This window comes from Aspergillus heteromorphus (assembly GCF_003184545.1).
Source record: "Aspergillus heteromorphus CBS 117.55 chromosome Unknown BO70scaffold_4, whole genome shotgun sequence".
NCBI lineage: Eukaryota > Fungi > Ascomycota > Eurotiomycetes > Eurotiales > Aspergillaceae > Aspergillus > Aspergillus heteromorphus.
Window position 1 is genome coordinate 144812 of NW_020290409.1, and position 13935 is coordinate 158746.

Consider the following 13935-nt stretch of genomic DNA (forward strand, 5'->3'; position numbering starts at 1 on the left):
TCTAAAAATAGTCTAATTTAAAAAAAATAATAAAATAAAAACAGTATATTTATTTCTAGTATTCTAATTAATAATTAATATATAATTTTTTAATATTTTATAATATAATTAAGATATATAGCTAAAATAAAGTAATAATTATATATTTTTATATATATTTTTTATTATAAAAATAATAATTTTATAAAAAGCTAAATTTTATTAATATAATTAGAATTTTCTTATTATTTCTAATAAATAATAATAAAAAAGATACTAATTTTTTTTTAATTATATTTTTTTAATTTAAAAAGCTTCTTTTTATATATTTTTAGATAATAATAAAGATAATTAGATTAATAATTATTTAATCTAAATATATCTTAACTGTACTAGAGTTTAAAAAAATATAATAAATAAATCTTAATATTAAGAATAATTAAAATAATTAATTATCTAGTTTTTAACTATACCGTGATTAGATATAAAAATTTTCTTAATCTAATTATAATTTAATGATTAAATATAAAAATTCTAATTAATCTGATCTGATCTGGCTGTTAGCCACTCTATACTAGAGCTTAAAAAAATATAGCAAATAGATCTTAATATTAAAAATAATTAAAATAATTAATTACCTGATTTTTAGCTATATTATAGTCAGATATAAAAATTTTCTTAATCTGATTATAATCTGGCGGTTAGATATAAAAATTCTAATTAACCTAATCTGACCTGGCTGTTAGCCACTCTAGTTCTTTAATCCCTGATTAATCTGGATCAGTCTATATATAATCTTATATATAACTTTATATATATCTGATTATTATCTGATTCTATATCTATATAGCCCAACTGCCTGCGCAGCAGTATTATAGAATCAGATCTTTATTATATTGTCATTCTAGACCTGACAACTCTGTACTCATTAAACGCCAGGCAGCTATTGATGCAGAGGGTGGCCAGACGAAGTCTTACACGGTGTGGTCCATGTGCATTGGAAGGACTGGGATTCTGGAAGACCCAATTGCACTGGATCTAATGGTCAGATGGGTGCCGACTGTCTTCACCCAGGGCATTGGCGTGGCACGTGGGATCGGCCAAGCATCCGATTTGGAGAAATGCGGGAGAGGCCCGACGCTCCCATTGGCCGAGCCGTCCTCCGAGAAGCTTAGCGGGCTTAGTCCGTGCCTGGTGGCTTGGCGGGAGGGGAATTGCACCGCAAACCGCCCGATGCCCAGAAGGCACGCGAGGAGAAATCACCGTTTTGATTGGCTCCAACTTGCTAGCCCGAGGCTTGACCACCGAGAAGCCTTCCAAGTGGAACCATCGACAATGCCCTGCTTCTTCCTCACTCGCTGCGACGAGACATGTCAGGAACGTGCAGGCTATCCGCCATCCTGACTGGTCTGAGTTGCCAGTGTATTCTGCCATGGTTGTATCGCGCGATATGCCTACTGCAGGCGACAGTCCATGATAAAAAGAAGCCACGGCCTGCCGTCCATTTCGAAAACCAGGCGCCCTCTCTACTACTCTTACCTCCAGAGCATTGAGCATTATCTCCAATGGCTTCCGTGGCTGCTCTTTTCGCCCTGGCCGGCCTGGCCGCTGGTGCTACCATCACCACCACCGAGCCCCCGCTTGCTGCCATCCAGAGAGCCCAGGCGACCACTGTGCCTCAGACCTGGACTTCCAACGTCACGGGTAAGGCCTTCGACCGTTTCTACCAGGTGTGGCTCGAGAACGTTGTAAGTATCACGCGATACCACGAGCGCACGGTCCAATCACTCATGTCGCGTAACAGGACTACAACAATGCTGCCAACGACACCAACCAGCAGTGGCTGGCCAGCAAGGGTATCACCCTGACCAACTACTACGGTGTTGGCCACACCTCGCAGCCCAACTACTGCGCTGCTGCTAGCGGTGACAACTACGGCATGGACAACGGTAAGATAGGAGACTTCCATCTATACGCCAAAGCTAATCATCTCGCAGACAACTTCCATGACATTCCTTCCAATGTCTCCACCGTGGCTGACCTGCTCAACCTGAAGGGCATCTCCTGGGGAGAGTACCAGCAGCACAACCCCTACCCCGGGTTCCAGGGGTACAACTACTCCAACCAGGTGACCTACGCCAATGACTACATGCGCAAGCACAACCCCTTGGTCCTTTTCGACACCATATCGGCCAACGACACCGCTCTGCGTCTGATCAAGAACTTCACCAGCTTCGACGATGATCTTAAGAACCACGAGCTCCCCCAGTGGGCCTTCATCACCCCTAGTACGTTTTTTCCTACTCATCCCCCATTCCTACCTATTCAACATACTCACCTCCATTAGACATGACCAACGACGCCCACGACACCAACATCACCTTCGGCTCCAAGTGGCTGCGCAGTTTCGTCGAGCCTCTCATGAACAACACATACTTCTGGGACAACACTCTGCTGCTGCTGACCTTCGACGAGACCGAGACCTACGGTGTTCCCGAGGCCGATATCTACAACGACCGCAATCGCGTGTTCAGCATTCTCCTGGGTGGTGCTGTCCCCAAGGAGCTGATCGGCACCAAGGACGAGACCGTCTACACCCACTACTCCACCCTGGCCTCGGTCCAGGCCAACTGGGGTCTTCCCTCCCTCGGCCGCTGGGACTGCGGAGCCAACCTGTTCAGCTTCGTTGCTGACACGGTCGGCTACACCAACTGGGATGTCGATGCCACCAACCTCTACATCAACCAGTCTCTCCCCGGTCCCCTCGAGCAGTGGGGCTACTCCAAGTACCGCGCCAACTGGCCCATCCCCACCACCAACGACACCTGCTCCGCCGGCAACGGTATCCTGCAGTCCGTCATCGACGCCTACAAGGGCCAGGCCCCGACCTACAACTACACCGCCCCCTTCCCCTACGATGCCGCCTACGGTCTGGATGTGAATATCCCCTACACCCGCAACGGCACCACCTACGTCTCCGGTGTCAACACCACCGGAACTGTTGGATATGACACCAACATCACCACCACCAGCAGCAACTCCTCTGCCTCTGCCTCGGCTTCCGCTGCTGCCAGCGCTGGCGCCGCCTCGGCCATGACCATCCCCGCTGCTGGCTCCGTGGTTGCCGCGTTCGCTGCTCTCGTGGCCTTCCTCTAAATGAACCGCCCCTGCTATGGCGGTTCCGTGATGGGTTGATTACCCACCTTAGTCATTCTCCTGTGGAGAAAAGTATTGATGTTTATACGTGTAATGTGTATCTAGCCCTCCTGCAAGCCATGAGTGATGTTGATGTTAGTTAACTGGATAATGACATGACTTGACCTTTTTTTTTTTTCATACCGCGTTGCTTGATGATCCTATGTGGCTATTGTTGCTGAAATGAATGAGTGAGTTTGATGCAGAGTAGACAGGCATGGGTGGGAGGGAAATTTTCAATATACTTCGAATTGGTGTATGGGTATGTATCTTTCTACATTCTTTTATTCTTTCCCCATCTTGTTTGACGGTGGTTGTTCTTTGCTCCCAGTTGACCGGGATAGCCTCATCTTGCGCCCTAACATGATACTCAACCGAGTCTGGGAAATTGTTCCAGAATGGACTGTCACTGAATTACCCACAAAAACCCGACAGAAAAAAAAAAAAAAAACCATCCATCTAATCAAGTCATTCACAGCAGGGTTTGATTACACGATTGGCTACCCTCTCCATATCATGTCACGTGATTTATGTCCCCTACATGGCGATCCCCTATTGCTGTCCCTCAAACCACCATTATTCTTCTCCGGACTGCTGACAAGAACTCTGGTGGGTACGGACTTGGAGGGATTTTGTTGCGTTGGATATAGCTCCAAACCAAGACCCGCTGCTCGCTTACCGATGACTCACTCCCATCACTAACTAACTACTTTCCTAACTCACAACATCAACACCACAGCCTCTACAATTGCCCGCTCACATCAGCCACTTCACAGCGCTCAAATCCAGCCAAGTCACGCCCACCCTCATCCCAGCGATGGACCCCCCATACACCCTCTACTACGCCCCCGGGACCGCCAGCTTGGCCGTGCACTGGCTGCTCATCGAATCCAACATCCCCTTCTCCGCCATCCCCGTCGACCTCGCGTCCGGCGCCCAACACACCGCGGCCTACCGCCAACTGAACCCGACCGGCCGGGTGCCCACCCTCGTGATCAACGCCAGCGGAGAAGCCCGCAGCGAGTCCAGCGCCCTCCTGATGCTGCTGGCCGAACGCCACCCCGACCGGGCTCTAATGCCGGCGGTAGATAGCCCCGACCGCGCCCTGTGGCTCGAAACCATGATCTACCTGGCCAACACCCTCCTCCCGGCCATGCGCGACTGGTTCTACGCGGCCACCGACGGATCGGCGGACGGGGCAGCGGCGGTGCGCGATCTGGCCAGACGACGGATCGAGGGCGCGTGGGATCGGCTGGATGGGCAGGTGCAAGGGGGTGGTTATCTGGTCGGGACGAGCCTCTCAACGGCGGATTTCCTGGCCGTGATGTTGATGCGCTGGGCGCGCGACATGCCCAGGCCGGCCACCAGTTGGCCCTCGCTGGGCCCCTATGCGCGGCAATTAACCGAATTGCCCTCCTTTCGGGAGGTCTGTCGACGCGAGGGACTAGCAGGTTGGCCACCAGTATCACCAATTACCACTGCCTGAACTGTGAAAGGAGTCGAGAGTCTGGGGGTGGGGCTGCGGATAGGATTGGCTTCCGTTTTTCGACACGACGTCCCGATCCGGGGGTGGACGATGTCATCGTGCAACATCGTGCCAGGGTTGCATTGCGCGGGTCGAGATAACGACCAGGCCGATCATTCGAGCAGGCCGAGATGCAGGGTTCTGCGTATCTATCGGGTTGTGAATCAAATGCCAATCTGCAGTCCTGCACTCCGTCGATCATGTCATTGACATCGACATCGGGGCTACGTGTGTCACCTGACGGCTGCCTGGCAAGATAAGCCCTTATTCCTCCACCATCCAGCCCATCATCCAACTCACTCATTCATTCATTCATTCATTCCATCCATTGCACACCTCCCCTCACCATGTCTCCCATGATTCCCAACTCGAGCCCCCCGCCCCCAGAGTCCCCCCTATCCAACTGGCTCCAGCGCAACCGCTTCAGCCATGACGACTTCCCCCTCGAGGACCTCTCCGCCGCCGTCCGCGAGCAGCACCTCCACATCACCGTCATCATCCCCGGCAAGGAAGTCGCCAGCACAGTCGGCGGCGTGATCCAACAAGCCGTGCAACCGCTCATCGACGCCCGCATCGTCCGCAACGTCTATGTCATCGACGCCGCATCCAAGGACGGCACCGCGACCGCCGCCACGTCCGCCGGGGCGCAAGTCCTCCAGCGCGCGGGCATCGCCCCCGAACTCGGCTGCAGCCAGGGCAAAGGCGACGCTCTCTGGCGCGGCCTCCTCGCGACGGACGGGGACATCGTCGCCTTCCTCGACGGCGACACCAAGGACCCCGTGCCGGCGCATCTCCTCGGCATCCTCGGCCCGCTGATCATGTTCGACCACATCCAGATGGTGCGATCGTGCTACGACCGGCCCTTCCAAACGCACACCGGCGACATCCTTCCGCACGAGGGCGGCCGAGTCACCGAGATCCTGGCCCGTCCGGTCCTCAACCTGCACTGGCCCGACCTGGCCGGCTTCCGCCAGCCGCTCGCCGGCGAATTCGCCGCGCGCCGCAGTCTCCTGAACCAGCTCTCCTTCCCCGTCGGCTACGGCGTCGAGATCGGCACCCTCATCGACGCATACCTCCTCGTCGGGCTACACGCCCTCGCCGAAGTCGACGTCGGGCAGCGCCAAAACGCACACAAAGCGCTCCGCGACCTCACCACCATGGCGTACACGGTGCTAGCCACAGCGGAGCAACGCATCTCCCCCAAGCGATCCTCGTCCGACCGCGCAATGTACCTCCCCTGGCTAGGCGAGTACCGCGACAACGCGCGCACCGAACGACCACCCCTCCGAGACTACCGTTCCGGACAGTTCATGTACCCGTCTCCGCCCTTCGTGGCCGTCGAGGGCGTGCGCATGTTCCGGGATATCGGGAGCGATGATGCGTCGCCGATGCGGAGCGGACTGGTCTTCCGCAGTGGGGATCCATCCAAGTTGACTCCTGCGGGTCTGCAGACGCTGCTGGATCTGGGCATCACGACGATCTTTGATCTGAGGAGTCGGATTGAGATGACGCAGCATTTGCATGGGAATGGGCATGCGACCCATGAGCCGTCGTGTTCGCTGCATGGGATGCATAGGGAGTGGGAGATTTATCCCTATCAGCTGGCCAAGGCGGGGATCAAGAGGGTCATTGCCCCTGTCTTCCCGGATGATGAATGGCTCCAGGAGAAGAGGGATGCCAGGTTGAAGCACTACTCGAATGCTGCCGAGGTGTGTCCGGCCCATCCCATCCCAACCAACCACTAACTAATAAACAAAAGGGCTACGCCTCCGCCTACCACCACACCCTCCTCTCCGGCGCCTCCCCCTTCCTCCCCATCCTCCAGCACCTCTCCGCCCCTCCCCCACCCCGATCCTGATCCACTGCACCGCCGGAAAAGACCGCACGGGGGTGCTCACCATGCTGATCCTGCTCCTGGCGGGCTGCGACGACGACACCATCGCGGACGAATACGCCCTCAATGATATCGATAGTACCCGGTCGTGGGGCATTCAGGCCACGCAGCGGTTGCTGCTGCAGCCCGGGTTGAGGGGCAATGTGGATGCCGTGGAGAATGTGGTGAGGGCGAAGAGGGAGTATATGCTTGCTACGTTGGAGAGATTTAAAGAGGCTTTTGGGGGGGTGGATGGTTATTTGAGGGGGACGGTGGGGTTGAGTAAGGGGGTGGTTGGGAGGATTAGAGGGAATGTGAGGGTGTGATGGATGTGATGGGTGCGTGGTCTGGGGTCTGGGGTCTGAGAGGTGGTAATGATGATGATGATGATGATAATAATGATGGTGGTCTAATCACGATGCTGTTACACAAAGAGCCTGAATACGAACTAGACTTCAAGAAAAGTCCGTGTTGGTTTCAATCATAATCACAATCACAAGATACTTGAACTGGAACACTCCGCCCCCACCCAGATAGTCGTGGTGGTGTAGACCTTTGACAGGACAGTCACAACATCGGTGTCGGATGGACTGGGGACCGGAGCGGAGCTGGATGCAGCTCGTGTAACAGGTTTAGAAGCCGGGGAAGAATGCGAGATAATTGTCCGAGAGGAAGATGGAGGGGGAAGGAGTGGTGATGATGATGCGGCTGCCGCTGGTGCGCTGCTGGGTGTGGCCACGGGGTGTGGAATGCTTGATGGTAGAGTAGAGGGAGTGAGGGCTTTCGATGAGCTGGTGGGCCGAGATGAAGACAAGGAAGAAGAAGAAGAAGAAGAAGAAGAAGAAGAAGAAGAAGAAGAAGGGAGCGAAGCGCTACTGGGCAGAGACACAGTGTGAGAGATGCTGGAAGAGGCCGAGGAGAGGACTTTGGCAGCCGAGCTGGAAGAAGATGTCGCGACCACCGCGCTGCTAGATAGGGCTGCACTGTGCGGGACGCTCGACGACACAACAGAAGGAGAGATGACAGCCGCAGCGGAGCTAGTCGGGATAGTCACAGAACTCGGAACAGCCACCGAGGAAGAAGATGCCGTCGTCACGACAGCGCTAGAGCTGGTGGTGGGCACAGCCGAAGACGAAGGCACCACCGTCGGCGTCGAAGATGCAATGGTGAAGGTACTAGTCGTACAAACCTGCGGCTCATAAACCTGAATATTGGTCATATCGACTCTCTCCCCATCCGTCGACCCGACAGGACACATCGCAGCGAGATAGATTCCCTCCGCGGAAGAGGTCGCCTTGAAAGTCGTCGACAGGGTGGTCCACGCGGTGGCTGCATCGTTAGCTGCTAGTCTGCCGTATGTGAGTTGAACATCCGGTGAGGCTGACCCCGTATAAGTGAACAGATACAGGTAGCACTCGACTTCGCCGGCGGTAGTGGGTTTCTGGATGCGCCAGTCCACCGAGAAGGTGTAGGTTGTTCCGACGGTCAGGCTGAGGAGTTGGTACATGTTGGATGCTTGGCTGAGATCGTCGGCGGGCTTTTCTCTGTGTTGAGGTGGTCAGAAGCCGGTCGTGGGAAGGGGGGATGGGGGAATGTAGGAGGGTGTAGAAGGCACATACACGTAGTAGGTGCCATCGTCGGCATCCGAGCTGACAACGCTCATGGCAATCCCTCCACTGCTCGCCCAGTCGGCAAATGTGCCGGTTGAGAATGACGGGTTTTGCACCAGGTTGGTTGCGGTGGTGCAGGAGACTTCGGTTTCGGTCTCGGCATTTGCTGTCGTCGGATGGGTGAGAAGGAGTGCCAGTGGCACGAGAAAGTGCTGCATGGAGCGCGAGACTGGATGGAGACAATTATTAGCCGACGATGGCTACTTTCCCGTGTGAAAGAGACGAACTCACTATGCATGATGTCAAATGAGCGTCAAGTATCGAGTAAAGTAAAGAATCAAGACACCAGCAGGAAGCCAAGAGAGTAAGAATGAAGGAACGCTTGATCTCCCAGCTTAAACTTCCAGGACCAGCGCCTTCAATTCCTTATAATTTTCCCACCCCAGCTGCCATCAACAGCTGGGTACGAGCCAGCCTAACTGCAGTCAGCCTGGACGGTTCCACCCGTCGGCCCAAATTGCACATTTGCACCGAATACGGCCCGCTGATTTGCCATTTCGGATCTATCATGCACTGCGGCTGGAACTATTTCTGTTGCTAATTGGTCTCGCTATAAATTTCCTCTTGATAAATGGACATGGGTGGTGATTTGAAAAAGGGGGATGAGGGCATGTCCGGATGGTTCGGCCGAGGGCTTGCTTTTGTTGTCCGGTGCTTAAGTACGCTTATTTCTTGTCTGTCTTGTCGGACATCGCCCCGTGGTTGACGTATCCCGAAAGCAAAGCCGGATGGAAGGGTCGATGTTGAATTTGATATCTTGAGTCAGTATATGGCCGTGTGGCTACTGCCTCGCCCTGACCACCCTCAGTCATCGCTTCCGACTGTTGCTTCTTCTCCAACCCAAACTCTGTCTCCAGTTCACTATGCAAATCAACATGTCTCATCCCAAGACCAATAACAAACCCCAAGATTGCAAAAGCCAACGCAACGAGAGCCCCTCCCCCAGGTCCCCCGCGAAGTCCGCTGCTGCCCCATACGCCAGAACACCAGTGAACCGCCCTCGCAGCGCAGGATCCGAAATACGATGGGCGAAGGCATCAAATTTCGCATTAAAGATAAAACGCATACACGCCTGTTGAGCGGGCTGTGTCGGTGGGGGATAACGCAGCCTGGATGGCGGGTAGGATGGTGGTGGCGAGGGAGCCCTGGCCTAGCGCGGCGGGGATCTGGACGAGAACCCAGGTGGTGTGTGATGAGGTCGGGCCAAGTAAGATGAACGGACCGAAAGCGACGGCGAGGGCACCGAATCCGATCGCGTGGAGGGGTCGATAGCTGCCTGTGCGCGACATGATGCCGCCGGCTACCATGGCGAAGGGGATCAGGAAGGCACTGTAGGGTAGGAGATCGACCCCCGAGGTGAGTGGGGAGCGGCGAAGCACACCCTGGAAGTAGATGGGGAGGAAGTATAGTGACCACTGCATGAGCAGGGCGGCATCGAACGAGAGCAGAAAGCCGAGCAGCGCGTTGTGCGTGGTGAATAGATGTGGTGGCATGCAGGGATGGACGCGATGCGTAAACAGAGTGGTGGTTGTTTGAATGAGCGATTGGATTATTTGTTAATCGTCAATTTCAGCATCTCATCCCCCCAATGGCTCTCGGTCTTCGCGACGTGACCTTTGAAGGGGGCAATCAGTGGCCCACAATGCCACCCTTGTCGACATATGTCGTTCACTACCTCTTTGCGAAAATGCACGCGGGCGCCTGGCGCTTTCTTCCCTCTGATACTTGGGGCCAGCCGCGCCCATTGGCATTTGCGAAGGAGTTATGTTGATAGTAGATGATGTGCTATGAGAATAGAGTACTTCTACCAGTACTACCCGGAGATACAAAGTGAATAGCCACCCAATGGTATTTATAGGGAGAGACGTATGAACAAATACTTTCTGAAGTTGTCGAGCGACGGCATATCCGACTACCATTATTCTGCCATCTTACTGCTAGTAGTACAGGACGGCAGGAAGAGTAACAGCAACAAACATCACGAGATAGAGAAATCGAAAGACGCATCTGGAATCCATCCATCCTGCTCTCTCGTCATGATAATCATACTGACTGACCATCGTACTCGTTGCAGGTATGGTACTGCTGGCCTGCAACTCGTTGAACGGGAGCAGGCTGGCATACCCCCACAATCACCGCACACCCCTCCAGTCAGCAACACCCTTTTCCCAATATGGACGACACAGTCACGTGGCGTTATTCTTCGAGGCCAAAATTTTCAATGAGAGCCTGAGGCCATCAACACCTTTTCCAGGCTGCAGAGATTCCGCTCAAGGCCTAGCGTTTTCTCAAGAAGGGCTAGCCTGATTCCTAAAAGGGAGAAACGACTGTCGTGCTTAACTGACGGCCCCTTTTCTATTCGTGTTTATATGTAGTATCTTCCTATGCTGTCTTCAAGGATCGCACTGGTTCATCGGGTTGACTATTTCATTTCAATAGACGCCTCCCTGCCTGTACGGCAATGTACATCCACACCTTTTTGAAGAAGTCATGTCTGGCCCGGCCGGTCTTCTTTACATGAGGTGCAGCCAGTACCTAGCCGACTTAGGGCTATTACAGACCACGCAACACGAGACTACACAGCACCTCCACTTGTACTCCCACTCCCACCACGAACAGCAAATCCATCATACAACCAACTCATTATTCATCACGATAAGATAACCATCCTATATACATTCCAAACAGATAAGCTCAACCAAGCCCCGCGGGCCAAGGGCGACGATCTCCGACGGACAGCCGACGGAGCTCCGCACGACAACCAAACCACGCGGAACAGAAAGCAGGCAGGCAAAGCAACGGGCCACCCGAGAGGGGTTTCCGGCAATTGCAATCGTCTCACATTTCTCATGGATCAGGAATCTTGCACCACCACCACCACCAACATCTCTCTATCTACGCCAACGGGGATCCCTCTACGGCAATCCCATGAACACGTCCAGCAGTTTGGGGAAGTTGGGGGTTCCCAATCCGGACACGGGGTCCCATCTAGATGGATGAATGGATCCGTGAGCGACGAATCGGCGGAGAAAGGTGTATGTGCAAGGGAAAAAAAAAAGGGAATAGACTTACCCCGGAGCAGTGTAGAATCCCTCGGTGCCACAGCCGGGGTTCGAGCCATTGGTGATATCGTTCAGCGCGTGCGCGTTGCGGTACAGCACCGGGTTGAGGAAGCCCAGCGGGCCCTTGCCGGCGGCGATACGCTTCTCGATGATGCGGTTGATCACGGAGGAGAAGATCGGGGTACCTGGTGGGTTAGATTAGATTAGTCGCTGGGCGAATGGTAGGGGAAGGGAAGTGTTGAGTGAGACATACTGGCACTGGTGCCGCCATCCAGGATGAATTCTCCCTCCCAGAACTCGGCGATGTTGTCGCCGTTGGCGGCTACATCGGGGTATCCACGACCCAGGCGGTTGTACACGCCACCGTTCTTGCCGAAGCTGGCGTTGCCTTCGTAGTAGGGGTACGGGGGATTGTGGTTCTTGAAGTATCTGGCGTGGGTGTTAGTGCGTCACTTTCGGGGAATGGGTGTGGGACGGTAGAACGTACTCCGCAACCGCCGCGGCTTGGTAGTCGGGGATAGTGTAGATGTTGCTGAAGCCACCACCGGAGGAGTACGCGACGGAGTAGGGGTGGCCGACTGGGTCGACGACGGAGCTTTCGCCGTCGGCAATGGTGTGGTTGGGGTACAGCTTCGTGGCACCGACGTTGGTGACGTAAGGGCAGCTGAATCTATTAGCTGTGTTTTTTGTCTTGAAGGAAGGTAGATGGAACGTACCTGTTGGGGAATGCAGGGCTGAAGATCGTTCCGTTTCCGAGACAGCCGTTGGCAGTGTCATCGCCAGCAGGGCCAGCAACACCGTCATCGCCCGAGGCAAAGAGGATAGATGTTCCTTGGAGACCGAGTTTGAGGAATCTATGCCTGTTAGGCTGATTGGGTGGGTTGACGGGGGAATGGGGAGTATGCATACTCGTTGCATTGACGCTGCTGGTAGTAAGCAGGCAGATCGCTCTCCTGGCCACCGTAGGAAACGGAAATGACGTTGGTGGGCTTGTATACACCGCACATCAGCTGGCCGGTGTATCCACCGGTGGAGTTGTCAGGGTAGACGGGGTCGAGGTTCGGGTCATCGCCGCATTCGCCGTAGGCGCAGTATGTGCAGTAAGACTAGCCAGTTAGCGTGCTTCACATCAGATTCAGATCGATCAGACTTACCCCATCGACGGCATCCAGGAAGGTGTTGAAGAATCCGTCGGTCTCGATCTCTCCACTGGCGTAGTTGTAGTCGTCGGTCTGGAAGAGCGTGATGGTCTGGGGGTAGATGATCGGGTACGCGAGCTGGAAGTCCAAGTCGGACTCGGCTCCGGCATCAGCAACCGGAACAGGAGCTTCGGCGCCGTCGATGAATGCCGGCTTGGGGTGTGTGCCCTGCGGGATGTACGGGGTGAAGTTGGCGAAGAAGAGGTTCAGATCCTCCTGGGAGTAGTAGTCGCCCTCCTCGAAAATGCCGAGGGAGTTGTTGGCGCTGACATTGGGGCTGGAATGAGGGATCTTATACAAGGCCGCGACACAGGCGGGCGTGATCATCTCATCGCAGGTGCTAAGTGACGAGGCATTGGCTGAAGCCTGTCTTGTGGGCTTGAATTTCCGAGTGCGCTTGGCTGATCGGTCCTTCGAGGGAATGGGCAGAAGCACACCGGGCTTGACAAAGTCGATGTGCTTCTGGATCGTTTGAGGAACCCGGTATCTAGGCCGTCAGTATACATTGTGATAGAAGGACAGAATCACATACTCTTCCGCAGCAATGGCCTTGGAGCCAGTGAGCTTGTCCGTGTACTGATAATACTTGGTACGGAGCAGACTCTCAGCCTCGGTGGCTGTGGACTCGAAAACAATCCAGCCCTGGTTCTTGGTGTGAACCAAACGAGACTTCGCGACTCCAGCGTTGACAAGCCAGCTTTCCACGGCGGCGACTGTCTCGTCCGACGGTGCAAAGGTGCTAATCACCTCGTCGGACGTCCAGAACTTGCCGTAGTTGGGCGAGACCGAGTCGGAGCTAAGCTGTCAGGTGGGAAGCAAGATGGGGGTGTGGCACAACGTACACGCTCATGAGGTACTCGTATGCGTGATCGAGATTACTCTGGGCCAGTCCAATGCGGACCAACACCTGCTCGGTCCCATTGACGCGGGCGGTCTTTTCCCAGCGGGATGGAGTGCTGGTGCGTCTTTCATGGACCACATGGTCGGTCGTTGGCAGGGCCACGGCAGAGACCGCAAGGGTCAAGCTGAAGAGGGTGGAAAAGAGCCTCATCGTGACTTGGATCCGCGCTGGCCTGGTCACAACCGGGGGAACTGCTGGCCTTTTATCTTCGTTTCCCCATCATCTTAGTCCGGTTCTATCTCCGTCTGCTCCGGTCGAGGTCGCATCCGTTCGGCAAACATAATCTAGTGCCTGAGCAATACCTGCTGGCTTTTATTAATATAAACCTTATCAGTCCAGAGTAGATGTGGGGTAGCTGTCTGTCTTCGTCCAATGACATCTCCATGGGATGGGAGAACAGCGGAGTTTGGTGGGAAGATGGATGCCATGCTACCGGGTGCCGATCGCGACATATGTCAGGGCGGAATCGGCGGAAGTAGCTGATTGCTTGGATGTAGAATCATATGTCTCACTGAAGAGGGGTAAGCACCG

The 13935-nt window shown here is 54.0% G+C and overlaps 7 protein-coding genes across 7 annotated transcripts; 4 read left to right on the plus strand and 3 right to left on the minus strand.

The window, feature by feature from the left end:
- Positions 1-1544: 1544 nt before the first annotated feature.
- BO70DRAFT_285420 (phosphoesterase-domain-containing protein) lies at positions 1545-3135 on the plus strand (the record flags this gene model as incomplete). The annotated part of the gene is made up of 4 exons (XM_025539161.1): positions 1545-1727; positions 1784-1928; positions 1977-2267; positions 2327-3135. 4 exons carry the CDS (start codon positions 1545-1547, stop codon positions 3133-3135), a joined length of 1428 nt encoding a protein of 475 aa, XP_025402139.1.
- An 856-nt stretch (positions 3136-3991) lies between these two features.
- BO70DRAFT_350214 (glutathione S-transferase family protein) lies at positions 3992-4660 on the plus strand (the record flags this gene model as incomplete). Its single annotated transcript, XM_025541681.1, has 1 exon — positions 3992-4660. The coding sequence occupies one exon, from the start codon at positions 3992-3994 to the stop codon at positions 4658-4660; it is 669 nt and encodes a 222-aa protein (XP_025402140.1).
- A 386-nt stretch (positions 4661-5046) lies between these two features.
- Positions 5047-6754, plus strand: BO70DRAFT_417845 (uncharacterized protein; the record flags this gene model as incomplete). Its single annotated transcript, XM_025547429.1, has 2 exons — positions 5047-6408; positions 6459-6754. 2 exons carry the CDS (start codon positions 5047-5049, stop codon positions 6555-6557), a joined length of 1461 nt encoding a protein of 486 aa, XP_025402141.1. The 3' UTR covers positions 6558-6754.
- On the plus strand, positions 6599-6898 carry BO70DRAFT_393474 (uncharacterized protein; the record flags this gene model as incomplete). Its single annotated transcript, XM_025546370.1, has 1 exon — positions 6599-6898. The coding sequence occupies one exon, from the start codon at positions 6599-6601 to the stop codon at positions 6896-6898; it is 300 nt and encodes a 99-aa protein (XP_025402142.1).
- A 167-nt stretch (positions 6899-7065) lies between these two features.
- Positions 7066-8480, minus strand: BO70DRAFT_350216 (uncharacterized protein; the record flags this gene model as incomplete). Its single annotated transcript, XM_025541682.1, has 3 exons — positions 7066-8116; positions 8192-8411; positions 8474-8480. The coding sequence occupies 3 exons, from the start codon at positions 8478-8480 to the stop codon at positions 7066-7068; spliced, it is 1278 nt and encodes a 425-aa protein (XP_025402143.1).
- Positions 8481-9291: 811 nt separating this feature from the next.
- Positions 9292-9735, minus strand: BO70DRAFT_393476 (uncharacterized protein; the record flags this gene model as incomplete). The annotated part of the gene is made up of 1 exon (XM_025546371.1): positions 9292-9735. One exon carries the CDS (start codon positions 9733-9735, stop codon positions 9292-9294), a length of 444 nt encoding a protein of 147 aa, XP_025402144.1.
- Positions 9736-11157: 1422 nt separating this feature from the next.
- BO70DRAFT_350218 (S53 family peptidase) lies at positions 11158-13554 on the minus strand (the record flags this gene model as incomplete). Its single annotated transcript, XM_025541683.1, has 9 exons — positions 11158-11230; positions 11315-11489; positions 11558-11733; positions 11792-11974; positions 12021-12158; positions 12214-12410; positions 12459-12990; positions 13036-13299; positions 13346-13554. 9 exons carry the CDS (start codon positions 13552-13554, stop codon positions 11158-11160), a joined length of 1947 nt encoding a protein of 648 aa, XP_025402145.1.
- Positions 13555-13935: the final 381 nt, after the last annotated feature.